This window comes from Gadus macrocephalus, chromosome 1 (genome assembly GCF_031168955.1).
Source record: "Gadus macrocephalus chromosome 1, ASM3116895v1".
Classification (NCBI taxonomy): domain Eukaryota; kingdom Metazoa; phylum Chordata; class Actinopteri; order Gadiformes; family Gadidae; genus Gadus; species Gadus macrocephalus.
The window spans coordinates 20,299,693-20,313,962 of NC_082382.1; the positions used below are offsets into that span (position 1 = coordinate 20,299,693).

Genomic DNA, 14,270 nt, shown 5'->3' on the forward strand with positions numbered 1-14,270 from the left:
ACTGCATGTGAATTTGAACCATCATTGGTTCAACACAAGTTAATTCAGAATTAAAGGCATTTAAACTTGTATGCTGGCACGGTTCAGTGGCTGCACTCTTTAAAAAAAAAAGCACTGTTTTAAGTTAGTTCTGTGAGGGGGAGGTAAGGATCTGGGCAGCCTATAGTTTTAAGCTATTGTTAAATGGTTAGTTATGTTTTAAATATGTATGGAGTCTCTCTTGACCCAATGTGTTCTTCCCATGTGAACTAGAATCTATACCAAACCACACAAACAACACCGTGACAGAACAGGTTAGTTTTAGTTTTCTTTTAATGAGCCAACATTTCTTCATGTTTTTTCGTGGTGAACATCTCAGGAACAGTTGTTTCCGTGACAACATCCCCATCCCGACAGTGAGAATGACGATATCCCAAAATGAACAGACGCAACGAACAAAGACAGTCTCCCAAGCTTTCATGTCTCCTGCAATCCACCCCACTCCAACCCAAGGTTCAAATCCAAAATACAACTTCATCCCTTAGTGTCTATTCAGTCATTTAGTAGACAACTAAATCGCCTCACTCTATTCAATGTTAACTGGACCAAACCAGACATTTTCACTTTACTATATTTTCGATATACAAGTCCCAACTATCCATATCCAGTAAAGGCTGTGTTTACACAGTGGAAAGACACGGGTGAAATCCGTCTATCGTCAATGCCAAACCTCTTGCATAAAGGGTTAGGTTTGTGGCGTCATAAAATGTTGGATTACAGGGACGAATAAGCATCTTATAGGCCTACATTAAGTATAGTAGTATGCATTTAGACAAAAGTTGTAGACTGCATAGAGGACCATGGGTTATATCAACCACTTTAAGATACATTTGAATCAGACACAACTGTAAAGGGATTGTTGTTACATTTTTTTTAAAGGATTTGTCCCAGAGTGATCTTTCATCTCATTGGACAGGAGGTCATACAAAACATCACGTCAAAAAAACAAACAAATCGAACAGAGATGTCCAGTGCTCACATTTCAAACAGACAGCCATGGACGGCCATTTTGAATCGATAAAACCCCCAGGTAAATAATGAATGGATCAATAAAATAAATCTCATGTCTGTACAAGAAGGAGGTTAACTTACCACTAGATCAGCTGAATGAGGGTGGGGATGGATGAACGGGAAAGTTGTGTCAAGGAAGTGGAATACCTTGACAGGAGGAATGACAGACAGTAATCGAGCCCCTCCCAACCCTGGCACAGCAGTTAATGGGAATTGATGCACGTTCACCCTTCTTCTTTCCCCTAATCCTCATCCTTTGAACATTGATTTGCTTTTCTTTTTCAAATTCAAACACAGCCCGTCTATGTTTCTGCATTTTATACGGTTTGGTATTCTGTGCTGTCATTTTTCTTATTTATTTTCCAGGTAAATTATTTTGAGTCAGGATAAAATACAAAATAGTTTGCATGATGAAATATTAGTTGTTGAATGTTTGTGAGCCAATCAATCTCCTTTGAAGGTGTACAGTTTCCATCAAAGTAAAAAAAAAAAAAAAGATTTGTTCACCCAATGTCAATGTAAAATCCATGTTTAAGATCAGTTGTTTGTACATGGTTCTGATAGGTTGTTGACATCCCCCTCTGACATCCCCCTCTGATTGGTTGTTGACATCCTATGACACGCGCACAGCAGTCCAATCAGCAGCGGTGCTGGGCCTGGGAGCAGCTGGCGCGTGCACATTAAACATTAAACACATCTGGGTCCTGAAAGCACTTAGGACGCTTTTAGTGGGGACACATCTGACTGTGACAGAGAGACAAGCTTGGAGTTTGTCCGCGGCCCAGATGAAATGGGTTTTCCTTGTGATGTCGTGGAATTCAAAACAAACAAAAAGCTGTTGATGTCGTTGGTTTAAGATTGGCTGTTTTTTCTTATGTTGGTAAAACACGTCATGGGTTTTAAACACGGTTTTGGACAGGGGAAGTCAACTCATCCTACCAGACAAATGGATATACCTAAAACCAATCACCAAAGGTTTCAGGGTTGCAGATAGAACAAAGAGAGGTCTTAAGTGCCAAGTCAGCGTCGGTTGAACAAAACCCAACGCTTTGAGCTGAACGTGCATGAACCCGGAGACCAGTTTATTGAACGCTTCTATGGCACATTAAATAATACATCACAAAAGGAATAAATAAATAAATGATACATTTATAAATAAATAAATAACTGCATTAAGATTCAATGCAATACTCTGGTATAGACAATAACAAATAAAATGAGGTTCTTCTGCTTACAAACGATGTCGGAGAGAATCATCGGAATTACAAAATAGGGATTGAAAACATGAATCCTTTGGCTTAGGTTTGGTCGTGAGCACGGAGCTTTAGTAAGTGTGTCTGCCTGCGTTTTGGCGGGAGATTCGTCCAGCTCCAAAGGGTGCAAGGGTAGTTTTTTTTGAGGCAGGTTGAGATGGGATTCAGCAAAGTGTGTGTAATACCTGGATTGGTTTGAAGATACCTTCTGCGGTTGTAAACGGATATACACCTGTTGCCCACGGAGCCGGAAGGACCTCACGCCTCTAACTGCAGGTCTGGAAAGTTCTATAAGGTTCCAGAAACACTTCTAGATCCAAATCGATTGTTTTCTTCCTATAACTGATATGGTTTGAAACAGCACCAGGCACAGAAAAAATAAAAAAGAGACAAAATTTACTAGGACGAAGGAAACATTCACCTCCAGTAGGTGTTGGGGTTCCCGAAAAACAACAGCACAGTTTGTCGAGAACATGACCTTTTGTCTCAGTCCTCGACCCAGCAGGAACCAAAATGGGCGCTCTCTTTCGGCCTTGCCATCTTACCATCAACCGTCTGTCCTGGCACAATCGTTTCGTGCCGTCGATTCTGTTTTTTTTTAGAATTCCTCTCTGTATCTACAATCACTTCTTTCAAATCACTTCCTGTTAATCTCATTCAATCACAGTCGCCGGCCCCCTGTTCCTACGTTTTATACACAAAGGTAATGATCGGGGAAAGAGAGCAAACGGGAAATGAATAAAACTATTGGTGGTGGTGGGTGTGTGGCGGATTGGGGCGGGGTTGGGTTTGTGAATTTCTATTTTCAGCAATAAATGATATTCTTCTTCATCCAGTCGCCTCACATACATCCACACATGGACATAAATCTTCAAAAAACATCACAAGTAGTTTTCATCTTTTCCTTAATCTCCAATGAAAAAAATACAAAATGTATAAAAATGTTATGTACAGTTTTACCCCTCTTCTTTGCCCCTTCTTTCTTTTTTCCATGTTTCGGGGCGTATGTTTTGGAGATCAGTCTGTTGTTTTTTTTTGTTCCGTCAAAATCCACTCAGACACACTCTCCAGGTAGAAGAGGCGGTCACCATGGCAACATGGCACCATATTCATCAGTAAGACTCAACCCTTGCAAGGAATTTGTGACGAAAAACCCCCAAAACTCAATCTATACAATCAGCCCATCATAGTTGCATCCTTTTGAAAAAAAACGATAAACCAAACCGAAAGCCTTAGAGACGCTGATTTTTTTTTGACATTGTATGTTCCCGCAAATCACTCGGTCACCCTTGACCCCATCGGAAATCAGAGCTCCGGTAACCCAGAGTCGATCCGTCACCTTTGTCCCTAGCCCTGGTGACTCAGGCACACTGCATCATGGGATTTGGAGGCGGTCATCAGGACTGGCCTTCGCTTCTGTTGGCTCTGTAGACAAAGGGAGATGCAGTTGTTAAAATGTGCGCTGTAAAAGGTTTTAGTTTTAGCCCTCACAAAGTCTCCCTCTCCACAGTAGTTAGCTAGTCTGCTGTTATTCCTATTCCAAAAAACGTATTTGATACAGGAATATTGTTAAAGAATATTAGTTAAATAAATAAGAGAAGAAGATGAACAGTAGGTCAAACTTGGGGGGCGGGATGATGGAAGGAAGGAGGAGGTAGGGAGGAGGAAGTAAGGGATGACAAGAAACTACACATGACAACCAGTCAGAACTGTGCTGAGAGGAAGTGAGGGGGTGGGGTTATCGAGCAGGGGGTGGGGTTATCGAGCAGGGGGTGGGGTAAGCTAGCAGGGGGCGTGGTTAGCTCGAAGGGGGGCGGGGTTAGCAGTGAGGGACAGACAGGGGAGTCGGGGGGGAGGGGGGTCACTTACTCTGAGTCGGGGGAGACCTCAGAGATGCTCTGGGAGGTGAGTGAGCGGGGCGGGGAGGGGGAGGGGCCGTGGGCGGAGCCATTGGCCCCGGGGGGAGGAGCCAAGACGTTGGAGCTGAAGGAGGCCAGGATGGAGGACAGGATGTCCAGGTGCTCGCTGGAGGGCGGGCGGGTCAGGGGGGGCGCGCCCGGGTACCTACACGAGGGGGGGGGGGCCCGGCCGCGGGGGGCCCCCGGGGCGGAGGGCTGCTCCTGCTGGGGCTCCTCCGAGATGGGGGGGGGCGGCGACGCGGGGGGCTGGTCCGGGTGCGAGGGCTGGCGGGGGGGCAGCGTGCGGAGCCACTCCCGGCAGGGCTGGGCCCCTCCCCCCCCTCCTCCTCCTCCTCCGTTGGTCTCCAGCTGCTCCCGGGACCGGCTGCTGACCAGCGCCCCCCCGCCCGCCGCCAGGTGCTCCCGGGACGTGGCCTGCCGCCGGGTCAGCGTGTTGAGCTGCGAGCGGGACCCCCCCAGGTAGCCCTCCCCGCCGCCCCCGCTCAGGTCCTCCCGCGAGGCGTGGGCGCTGCCCGCGTGGGGCGGGTAGTCCAGCCGGTCCCGGGACCCCGCCAGGTTCTCCCTGGAGGACGACACCCGCTGGTGGTCTGGCCCCGCTCCGCCGCCGCCCCCCGGGCCCAGCTCCCTACGCCGGGGCAGCAGGTCCAGGTTGTCCCGGGACCCGCGGGAGTCCAGGCGGTCCCGCGACCCACCCACCGTGGGCCGGCCCAGCGGGTCCCGGGTCAGCTGGCGGCGGGCCAGGGAGTCAAGGTGCTCCCGGGACGAGTAGCGCGAGGCGGGCTGCGAGAGGGAGCCGCTGCCCCCCCCGCCGCCACCGCCGCCGCCCCCGCTGCCACCGCCGGCCGAGCCCGTGGCGTGGGAGTACATGCGGCCGTAGGAGGCGGCCGGCACGCCGCGGTGGCCCAGCGTGGAGGTCCGGTACCAGTTGAGCTCGCTGGGGCCGCGGCCCTGCAGGGCTGGGGGGCAGCCCACACGGTTCTTCAGGATACCTGGAGGGAGGGGGGAGGGGGGAGGAAGAAGAAATCAGATCACGTGACGCGAGTGGAGCGAGGAACAGGATAGTCAGAGTGAGGGGGTGAGTGAGTGAGTGAGTGATAGAGTGAGAGTGAGAGTGAGAGTGAGAGTGAGACTGAGAGTGAGAGTAAGAGTGAGACTGAGAGTGAGACTGAGACTGAGACTGAGACTGAGACTGAATGAGAGAGTGAATGAGACTGAGAGTGAGAGTGAGAGTGAGAGAGTGAATGAGAGAGAGAGTGAGGAGGAAAAAGATGGGATGCGTAAAGATGAGCGAAAAAATGTATGCGTTAAATCAGACCGGAAAACGACATTTCAAGAAAGTGTCTTTTAACTCTGACGACGGTGTGCGTTTACTTTGAGGCCGTGTGTGTGTGTGAGTGACTTACCCTTGCGGTGCCTGCCTGGCTGCGTGAGGCCGCTCTCGTCCCCGCTAGTGAGCGAGGCGTCGGGCTGGTTGTTGTTGGCGGCGTCCTTACTGTAGTCGGCCCCCAGAGGGCGCTCCGAGCCCCACTTCTGCAGGCTGCGGTTGTCACTCTCCTCCAGGGCGGGCCAATAGGACAGCAGGTCGTTGCCGTCCAGGTCTATCACAAGGAACGAAGGCCATTGATTATTCAGTAAATCTGGGATGAATGTGTGGCCTTTGAGCATTTACTACAACACAATTGATTAGTGTGTAAATGTTTTGTCATGATATTTATCAAATGCAGGGTATAACACACATTCATTGTCACACATCACAAGTCCTTTTGGACAATGAGATCTGTGCGACAAGGCAAGGATCAACTAGGGAATTTACAGACTAGTAATCACAGTCCACTAACATACTGGAAAAAGTATCCAAGATTGAGCCAACAACTCATTCACACATTATGTGAAAGTAGTAATCAAAGCAATAAAAGAATAACGCTTATCTTCATGAATACTAATAAATGCAGTGTGATGCATATTCTGGATTATGTTCTTCTTATGATACGATGAATACGGATACCATGAATACGGATACCATGAATAAATATTAATCCTAGATGGGAAATGTCCTGTATTTAGTACTACTTTCTATCTTTTCCAATCCTAACTTGTCCTCTTTGTTGTGTATGTGTTGTGAATCTACATTTAATGAGCCGGGCTCACACGCTGACATCACCTCCGGGGACGCGAGTTGTGTTTCCATATTGCACTAAAGAACAAATGCTTTCTACTTAGCGCTGGCAAAGCAGATTCACAGCAGGCATCCACACACACACACACACACACACACACTCACAGACTTCAGTTACATTTTAGATGTCTTAGCAGGAAGGCCACAGATATGTTATGTTAACCCCTTGAGGAAATTCCCCAGTGTGTTTTATTACTGTCTAGTTTGGAAAAAGAAAGCAACATGAAGGAAGGACTACTTCAAAAGCAGTTTGGATAGCATGTCGGTGAAGAAGTAGATGAGGGAGTAGAGGAGAAAGATAAACCACAGACTGTAGATAGACATAAAGACATTGCTGAAATGATTATTAGCATGCAGTTATAAACACGGTTGACTTAATCTCCGAATCAATTGTGCAGTGATTACGGTAGAGTAAAATGCCTTTTAAACAGCTTGCTGCTGTTGTAGATGGAATGAGACATTCCTTTTAACATTCCCTAAGATACCCTTTTAATCATTGGTAAATGACTGGGCTGAGTGTATGCTTAGGGCTCTCTAAATCACCGGGGCATTGTTTTATAGGTTGAGTAAGCACCTGCGTTATAAAGCCAGCTCCGCAGTCGTCAAGCCAGAAATGATTTTTCAACAGCTGGGGCTAATTTGCTTGTGGGAGTTGCAGTCCCAGTGATGGGAGTTGTCCCCGGTTCCCTGCTGGAACTGTTTCGCTTTTCTAGACTTTTCACGTACCTAAACTTAATTATAAACTAAATGATAACTAAATAATATAACTAAATAAAGGTGTCAGTGTTGGGCATGATTTAGTAGTTCTGTCCTAGTATTCGAACTATTCCCATCCAACCCCTTTCAGGTAACTAAGCACAAACGTTCAGTGCAACACAGCGCCCCAGTGCATTGTGGGAGGTATTTAGGAACCGGTCCAGTTATCAACCTGCCACTGAAGCTGTAAATTGGGCATGGCTACAGTCTACATCCTTTTTTTTCTGCCACCACATTAGGTGGATGATGTAGGCATTACAGATCTTTCTGTAGCGATTACATTTTGAATCACCATCACCACGGTTCAGCCAAATGCCACCACCCATCACCACCCACTTTGGGTTGCAGAACCTATAAAAAAGGCCCCCTTTTTTGCACCACCGGCTTTGATATCGAATGGCCATTACAAGCCATTACAAAACCTACTCTATCGTGACATCACAGGTGGGAGGGTCCACCCACTGGATGAAGGACAGCTAGATCAGCCTATCAGTGTGTGGTACAGCCCACTGGGTTGGCTAGCGGTAAAAACACAGATCCATTAAAGGACGGCCGGGCTAAAGGGTTCTGCCCGGCGGACCGCTCTGAGCGCTCCCGGAGCTGGTCATCTTCATTCCGCCCGAGTGCATGGATCTCTCTGAGAACGCCGTGCCCTCTGACCCCGTCCAGATGGCTCTGGTGGTCATGCAGCGACCTGGTGTGTGTGTGTGTGTGTGTGAGGGTGCGAGCGGTTTGGGAGCAGTGCACAGCGCGACATATGCCTGACACGTTACACACTACAAAGGTCACACTGTAGTGCACTTTGGCATTTATTATGCATGACATCCTCCTCATGCATAGTGGAAGGGAGATATTGATTGCTATCTGTAGGTGTGTTAGTGTGTGTTTGTATGTGTGTGTGTGTGTGTGTGTGTGTGTGTGTGTGTGTGTGTGTGTGTGTGTGTGTGTGTGTGCGCTCCATGAACTTTGATAGACAGTGGTAAAGCAGTGTGTTTAGGGGTTGTAACCTCCTTTAGCAGACATCTCATCAGCCATCTGCTTGAACAGAGTGTGTGTGTGTGTGTGTGTGTGTGTGTGTGTGTGTGTGTGTGTGTGTGTGTGTGTGTGTGTGTGTGTGTGAGTGTGTGTGTGTGTGTGTGTGTGTGTGTGTCTACCTGTATGCGTGTGTATGTGTGTGCGCTCCATGAACTTTGATAGACAGTGGTAAAGCAGTGTGTTAAGGGGTTGTAACCTCCTTTAGCAGACTTCTCATCAGCTGTCTGCCTGAACAGAGTAGTGCGTGTGTGCATGCATGCGGGCATGAGTGTCTTTGTCTGTATCTATGTTCGTGTGTGTGTGTGTGCCTTAGTGTGCATGTGTCTGTGTGTGTAGGTCTGACAGTGTGTCCCTGTTCGCACAGCCTACCTTTGGTGCCGTTCTGGGCGGGCTCTGTGAGCAGTCGCTCTCTGTGATTGGAGCGTTTGAAGCGACGCTGAATGCGTCCGCGGAGACGCACGTTGTCCTCACTCTCGGACGACGGGATGGAGAGACTACGCTCCTCGTCAAGGGAGAGGTCAGAGTCAGAGTCAGAGTCCTCACCTGGGGGGGGGAAGAGAGAGAGAGAGAGAGAGAGAGAGAGAGAGAGAGAGAGAGAGAGAGAGAGAGAGAGAGAGAGAGAGAGAGAGAGAGAGCGCGAGAGCGAGAGCGAGACAACAACACAAGGAAAGAGATAGAGAAAGAGCGATATAGGGACAGAGGGGGAGAGATAAAGCAATAGAGAGATTTAGAGACAAGGACAGAGGTAGAGATATAGAGAGAGCCAGAAAGCAAGCGAAGAGAGAAGGAGAGTCATAGCGAGAGTCAAAGAGGGAGAGGAATGGGGGGATGTGATAGACAATAAAGGTCAATATGTGATGTTTCCGTTCGTTATAATCATGGTGTGTATGTGACAGGTTACCATGGATACAGCTCTGAAGGGATCCCAGATGTGTATGTGATTTATAAGCCTCGACGTTGGTTGCTCTTTCAAAGTGTGCACGTGAGTCCCTGGGTGAGTGAGTGTGCGTGTGTTTGTGTGAGTCTGCATCTGTGTGTGTGTGTGTTTGTGTGTGTGTGTGCGTGTGTGTGTGCTTGTGTGTGCGTGCTTGTGTGCGGGTCTGTGTGCATGCGTGCGTGGGTCCGTACGTGTGTGGGTATCGGTGTGTACGTGCATGTGTGTGTGGGTGCACGTGCATGTGTGCGTGTGTCCGTACGTGTGTGCGTGTGCGCGTGCATGCGTGCGTGGGTCCGTACGTGTGTGCGGCCGTGTACCTCCGTCTCGGTGGAACATGGCCACGTCCAGGTCGGTGGCCCCCGTGAGACCGATGTTCTGCTCCAGGGTCTGCCGGGCCAGGAGGTTCTCCCTGGAGACGGAGAGCGGAACGTTCAATGCACACACACACACACACACACACACACACACACACACACACACACACACACACACACACACACACACACACACACACACACACACACACACACACACACACACACACACACACACGTGTATTCACGGCTTATAGTGAACCTGGACAAAAGACCTAGAAAGAACGTTGAGAGCCTTGTTCCTGGACTACACACAAACACATGCACGCATGCACACGCACACACGTAGTAATTACATATGCCCACGAAAGCTCAAGCATCTACACATGAGAACACACACGCACGCACACACACACACACACACTGTAACCAAGGCCACACTCACACACACACAATGTACAAACTACATCCATACACACCTCCCACAATACCCAATGAGGCATGAAGATAAGAATATCTCTGTGAGCCCATTGGTCCCGCTCCATATAAAGTACAATCCTCCTCCGGTGTTCAACACACTAACCCAGACGCGACTCCGTTTCCATGGTTTCCACTACAGCCACGAGTTCCCCCCTCCACACACACAACCCAACCCCTTGCGGTGTTGACTTCATCCGCAGCACGCACCGTACGTCAACGATGCCCGGTATCCAGTCAACGCCTTACCAATTAATCACACGTAGCTTTTTATACACTGACATTCAACCATGATTAATTATGGCATTAAAATAGGATACAGGTAGGTAACAAAGTGCTTTAGATTGTGTCATAATCGACTGTCATACATTGCTGCAACAATGATTCCAAAGATAATTCACAAATTATACGTGCGTGCGTGCGTGCTTATTGGTGTAATATATTGTTGGTAGAAACAATTAGCAACATTCATTAAAGTGCTTGTGTTCACGTGACGTGTGTTTGTCTGTTTGTGTATGTCTTTATGTGCGTCCCTACAAGTCTATTTGTGTGCGAGTGTTAACATGGGTGTGTATGCCTTTGTGTTTATGTGTGCGTCTGTGTGCTTGTATTTTTGCTCCTGTGTGTGTTTGTGCATGTGTGCGTCTGCGTGTTTGTACAGGTATGTGTGTTTGTGCGCCATTGTTTGTGTCTTTGTATGCGTGTGTGTGTGCGCCAGCGTCTGTGTGTGTTGGTGTGTGCGTGCGCCAGCGTCTGTGTGTGTCTTCGTGTGATTGTGTGCGTGCTTCAGCGTCTGTTTGTGTATGTGTGTTCGTGCGCCAGTGTTCGTGTCTTTGTATGCGTGTGCGCGTGTGCCAGCGTCTGTGTGTGTTTGCGTGCACCAGTGTGTGTGTACCTGGCGGAGCTGACGGAGGAGACGGTGGAGGTTCCCAGGGTGATGCGCTGCAAACCGCTCTGCTCCAGGAGGGACGCGTTGTTGTAGGGGTTCTGACCCTGCACACACACACACACACACACAATGATCGTGAGAGAAAGTACACAGCAAGTCGTGTCCTTCAATAACCTGCTAGAACTGACGCTTTGGGCTAACAATGCTACTGCTGACCCCCCCCCACACACACACACACACACACACACACACACACACACACACACACACACACACACACACACACACACACACACACACACACACACACACACACACACACACAGAGATCTGGGTCGGCTGGTCTGGCCTGAAGGCGGAGCGGCCAGAGAGATGAATGTCGGGAGCAGAGGAAGTGGCGGTGTGGAGGTGGAGAGACGGAGGGGTAGAGGTGGAGAGACGGAGGGGTAGAGGTGGAGAGACGGAGGGGTAGAGGTGGAGAGACGGAGGGGTAGAGGTGGAGGACACACAGCCGTACTGCTGCTCTCCCTCGTATGGAACCCAGAGCGGGAGGCTCACCAGTCTACCTGGCTGTGTCTGATTGGACACTGTACCAAAACTGTGTCCAATTAGATGACATTAAACGTTCAGGCCGATGGGAAACAGGTTGAACACGGGCAGAGAAGGGAAGGACGCCGGCCTTCTTCGTTTCCATTGTTGCGTCTCCACCGGTGCTGGGTCACCCGGCTGTCTCGTGCGCCCCACAGGGTGCATTCTTTAATTACACTCCCCATCACCGTGCCAGAAAACAATCACGGCACCAAGAATGATGTCGTCCTTCTTTAGCGAAGGTGGTGAGCTGACCCTGTCGTTCTCTGGGAATAAATCCCCGGGATCTCGGCCGTGCTGCTACACAGGCCGGGGAACCCCTTCCAGTGACTCTTATTATGGCAGCGGTAGCCGAATGCTAAAGCTGAAGGAAGGCCCGTTAAACACGTCCCTCCACGGCCCCGTGTCCAGCTCAGCCCTAATAGTTATTATGGTGTGACGATCTCAGACCCCGCACTGCTTAGTGTGGGGTTCGAACCGGCAACCCAACTATTTATTGGCAGGCAAATGACCAGAGCCATTCGGCCCAGCAGCACCCCTAAAGTCTTATGGAATGAGGTTTCATTCCTATACAAGTTTGTCAATTACAAAACTATAACAGACCAAACCATAACTATTACACTATTGCCTATTCTACCGTATAACAGCTGATCGTGTGATAGTGCACAGTTAGCGAACTTTTGATTGCAATGGGGGATGTGGGTGGGCGGGCGAGGGGGTCCAACTCACGGCAGGCTGGGGAGGTCTCGGGGGGTCCTCCCCGGGACTCTTCTTGCCCAGACACACCGCCCTCCAGGCCTCCTGGACCTCGCTGTTCAGAACCGTGAACACCAGCAGCACAGACAGACCCTGGGGGGGAGAGAGAGAGAGAGAGACAGAGACAGAGACAGAGACAGAGACAGAGAGAGAAAGAGAGAGAGAGAGAGAGAGACAGAGAGAGAGAGAGAGAGAGAGAGAGAGAGAGAGAGAGAGAGAGAGAGAGAGAGAGAGAGAGAGAGAGAGAGAGACAGAGAGACAGAGAGACAGAGAGACAGAGAGCGAGACAGAGACAGAGACAGAGACAGAGACAGAGACAGAGAGAGAGAGAGAGACAGAGAGAGAGAGAGAGACAGAGAGAGAGACAGAGACAGAGACAGAGAGAGAGAGAGAGAGACACAGACACAGACAGAGAGACACAGACCAACAGACAGAGACACAGACAGACAGACAGAGAGAGAGAGAGGGACACAGACAGACAGACAGAGAGAGAGACACAGACAGAGAGAGAGAGGGACACAGACAGAGAGAGAGAGAGACACAGACAGACAGACAGACAGACAGACAGACAGACAGACAGACAGACAGACAGACAGACAGACAGACAGACAGACAGACCGACAGACAGAGGAACAGACAGACAGACAGAGAGAGAGAGAGAGGGACACAGACAGACAGACAGAGACACAGACAGACAGACAGACAGAGAGAGAGACACAGACAGACAGAGAGAGAGACACAGACAGACAGACAGACAGACAGACAGACAGACAGACAGACAGACAGACAGACAGACAGACAGACAGACAGACAGATTAATGTTGAATAGGATATCACAGGCTAGTCAAGCACTCTTTCTATGTACTATATGAGTGTTTTTTTTAAACACAGAGAGCTTTAGATGTCTCATCCCAGCAACACTTTGGATATTTTAACAACAAACACTGCATATCCATTATTTATTTAATGTTCAGAACTCTTACTCTGATTTATTTTGGATACATGTAAATAATGACCAGGATATTGCTGGATATTAACCCATAATCTGCTCCATGGACATATTCTGCAATGTCATGTGATCCACACCCCTATTAGAATCACCCCTACTGCCGTAGGGGTGATTCTAATCGGGGTGTGGATCACATGACCTCATAGAAATCATGTACCCAGGAAACAAGTGAATTGCATTGTAACATAGAAACACTCTGTAACATAACACATGTACTGGACCCGGGCCCTACCTGCACGAGGCAGAGCACGTCGAAGATGTAGTGGAAGGCCAGGATGCTGTTGTTGACGGCCATCAGGCCACACAGCCAGGTGGACGTGGTCACCAGCAGCAGCAGGAAGGCATTACGGATCGTAGAGCTGGAGAGAGAGAGAGAGAGAGAGAGAGAGAGAGAGAGAGAGAGAGAGAGAGAGAGAGAGAGAGAGAGAGAGAGAGACAGAGATTGCAGTTTACAAGGATATACAAGGTCACAAGATATTTTTATAAACTTTATCAAACACCATATAACTAAAATCGCACACCAAGTGTCTCCAAGCCCATTAGCACTCAGTTCACATTCTGACTGATAATCAGGAGAACCTGGCAAACTAATTCCCTCGTTAGCTGGAGAGCAATGCTAACACGCCAGCTGTGTTAGCAGTGCTAGCCTTGCGGGAAGCGTTAGCCGGGCACGTCGTTGGGAAGGGAAGATTCTATCCTATTCATTTAAGCCAATTCAATTAGCTGCTAAGCTATTACTTATGTCTGCTACGTGGATTAAAGTTGTCCCCCACACGCAAAACATATTGGGGAGATTTCATGTAATACGCAGCCCGGAGCGAGCCGTCTCGGGAAGCCCGGAACATCAGGAGAAAAAGCATGTCCGGAATTTGTAAACGTTCTTAACCAATGGGGATATTGGTTTAGTACATGAACCTTCAGGGAGTTGCTTTCGGGAATATTTTTCTGCATCGTCTAGAATATTTGAAATACCCTTTTAGATTAAAGATTGAAGTGAAGCTATTGATATATTAAAGTCAAAGATCCTGCTTCGTACTAAAGTAGGTATGAGGCAGTAAAAAGCATACCTTGTTGTCATGGAGAGTACACTATCATTACATTCAGAAAAATG

The 14,270-nt window shown here is 48.7% G+C and overlaps 1 protein-coding gene across 1 annotated transcript; it reads right to left on the reverse strand.

Moving 5' to 3' along the window:
* Window positions 1-294: 294 nt before the first annotated feature.
* On the reverse strand, window positions 295-13,540 carry LOC132457854 (cadherin EGF LAG seven-pass G-type receptor 3-like). Its single transcript, XM_060052216.1, has 8 exons — window positions 13,392-13,540; window positions 12,124-12,243; window positions 10,813-10,910; window positions 9,426-9,535; window positions 8,559-8,732; window positions 5,626-5,820; window positions 4,372-5,211; window positions 295-3,728 (listed from the first exon to the last, which is right to left on the reverse strand). Coding segments are annotated over exons 1-8 (1,602 nt in total). The 5' UTR covers window positions 13,455-13,540; the 3' UTR covers window positions 295-3,726.
* Window positions 13,541-14,270: the final 730 nt, after the last annotated feature.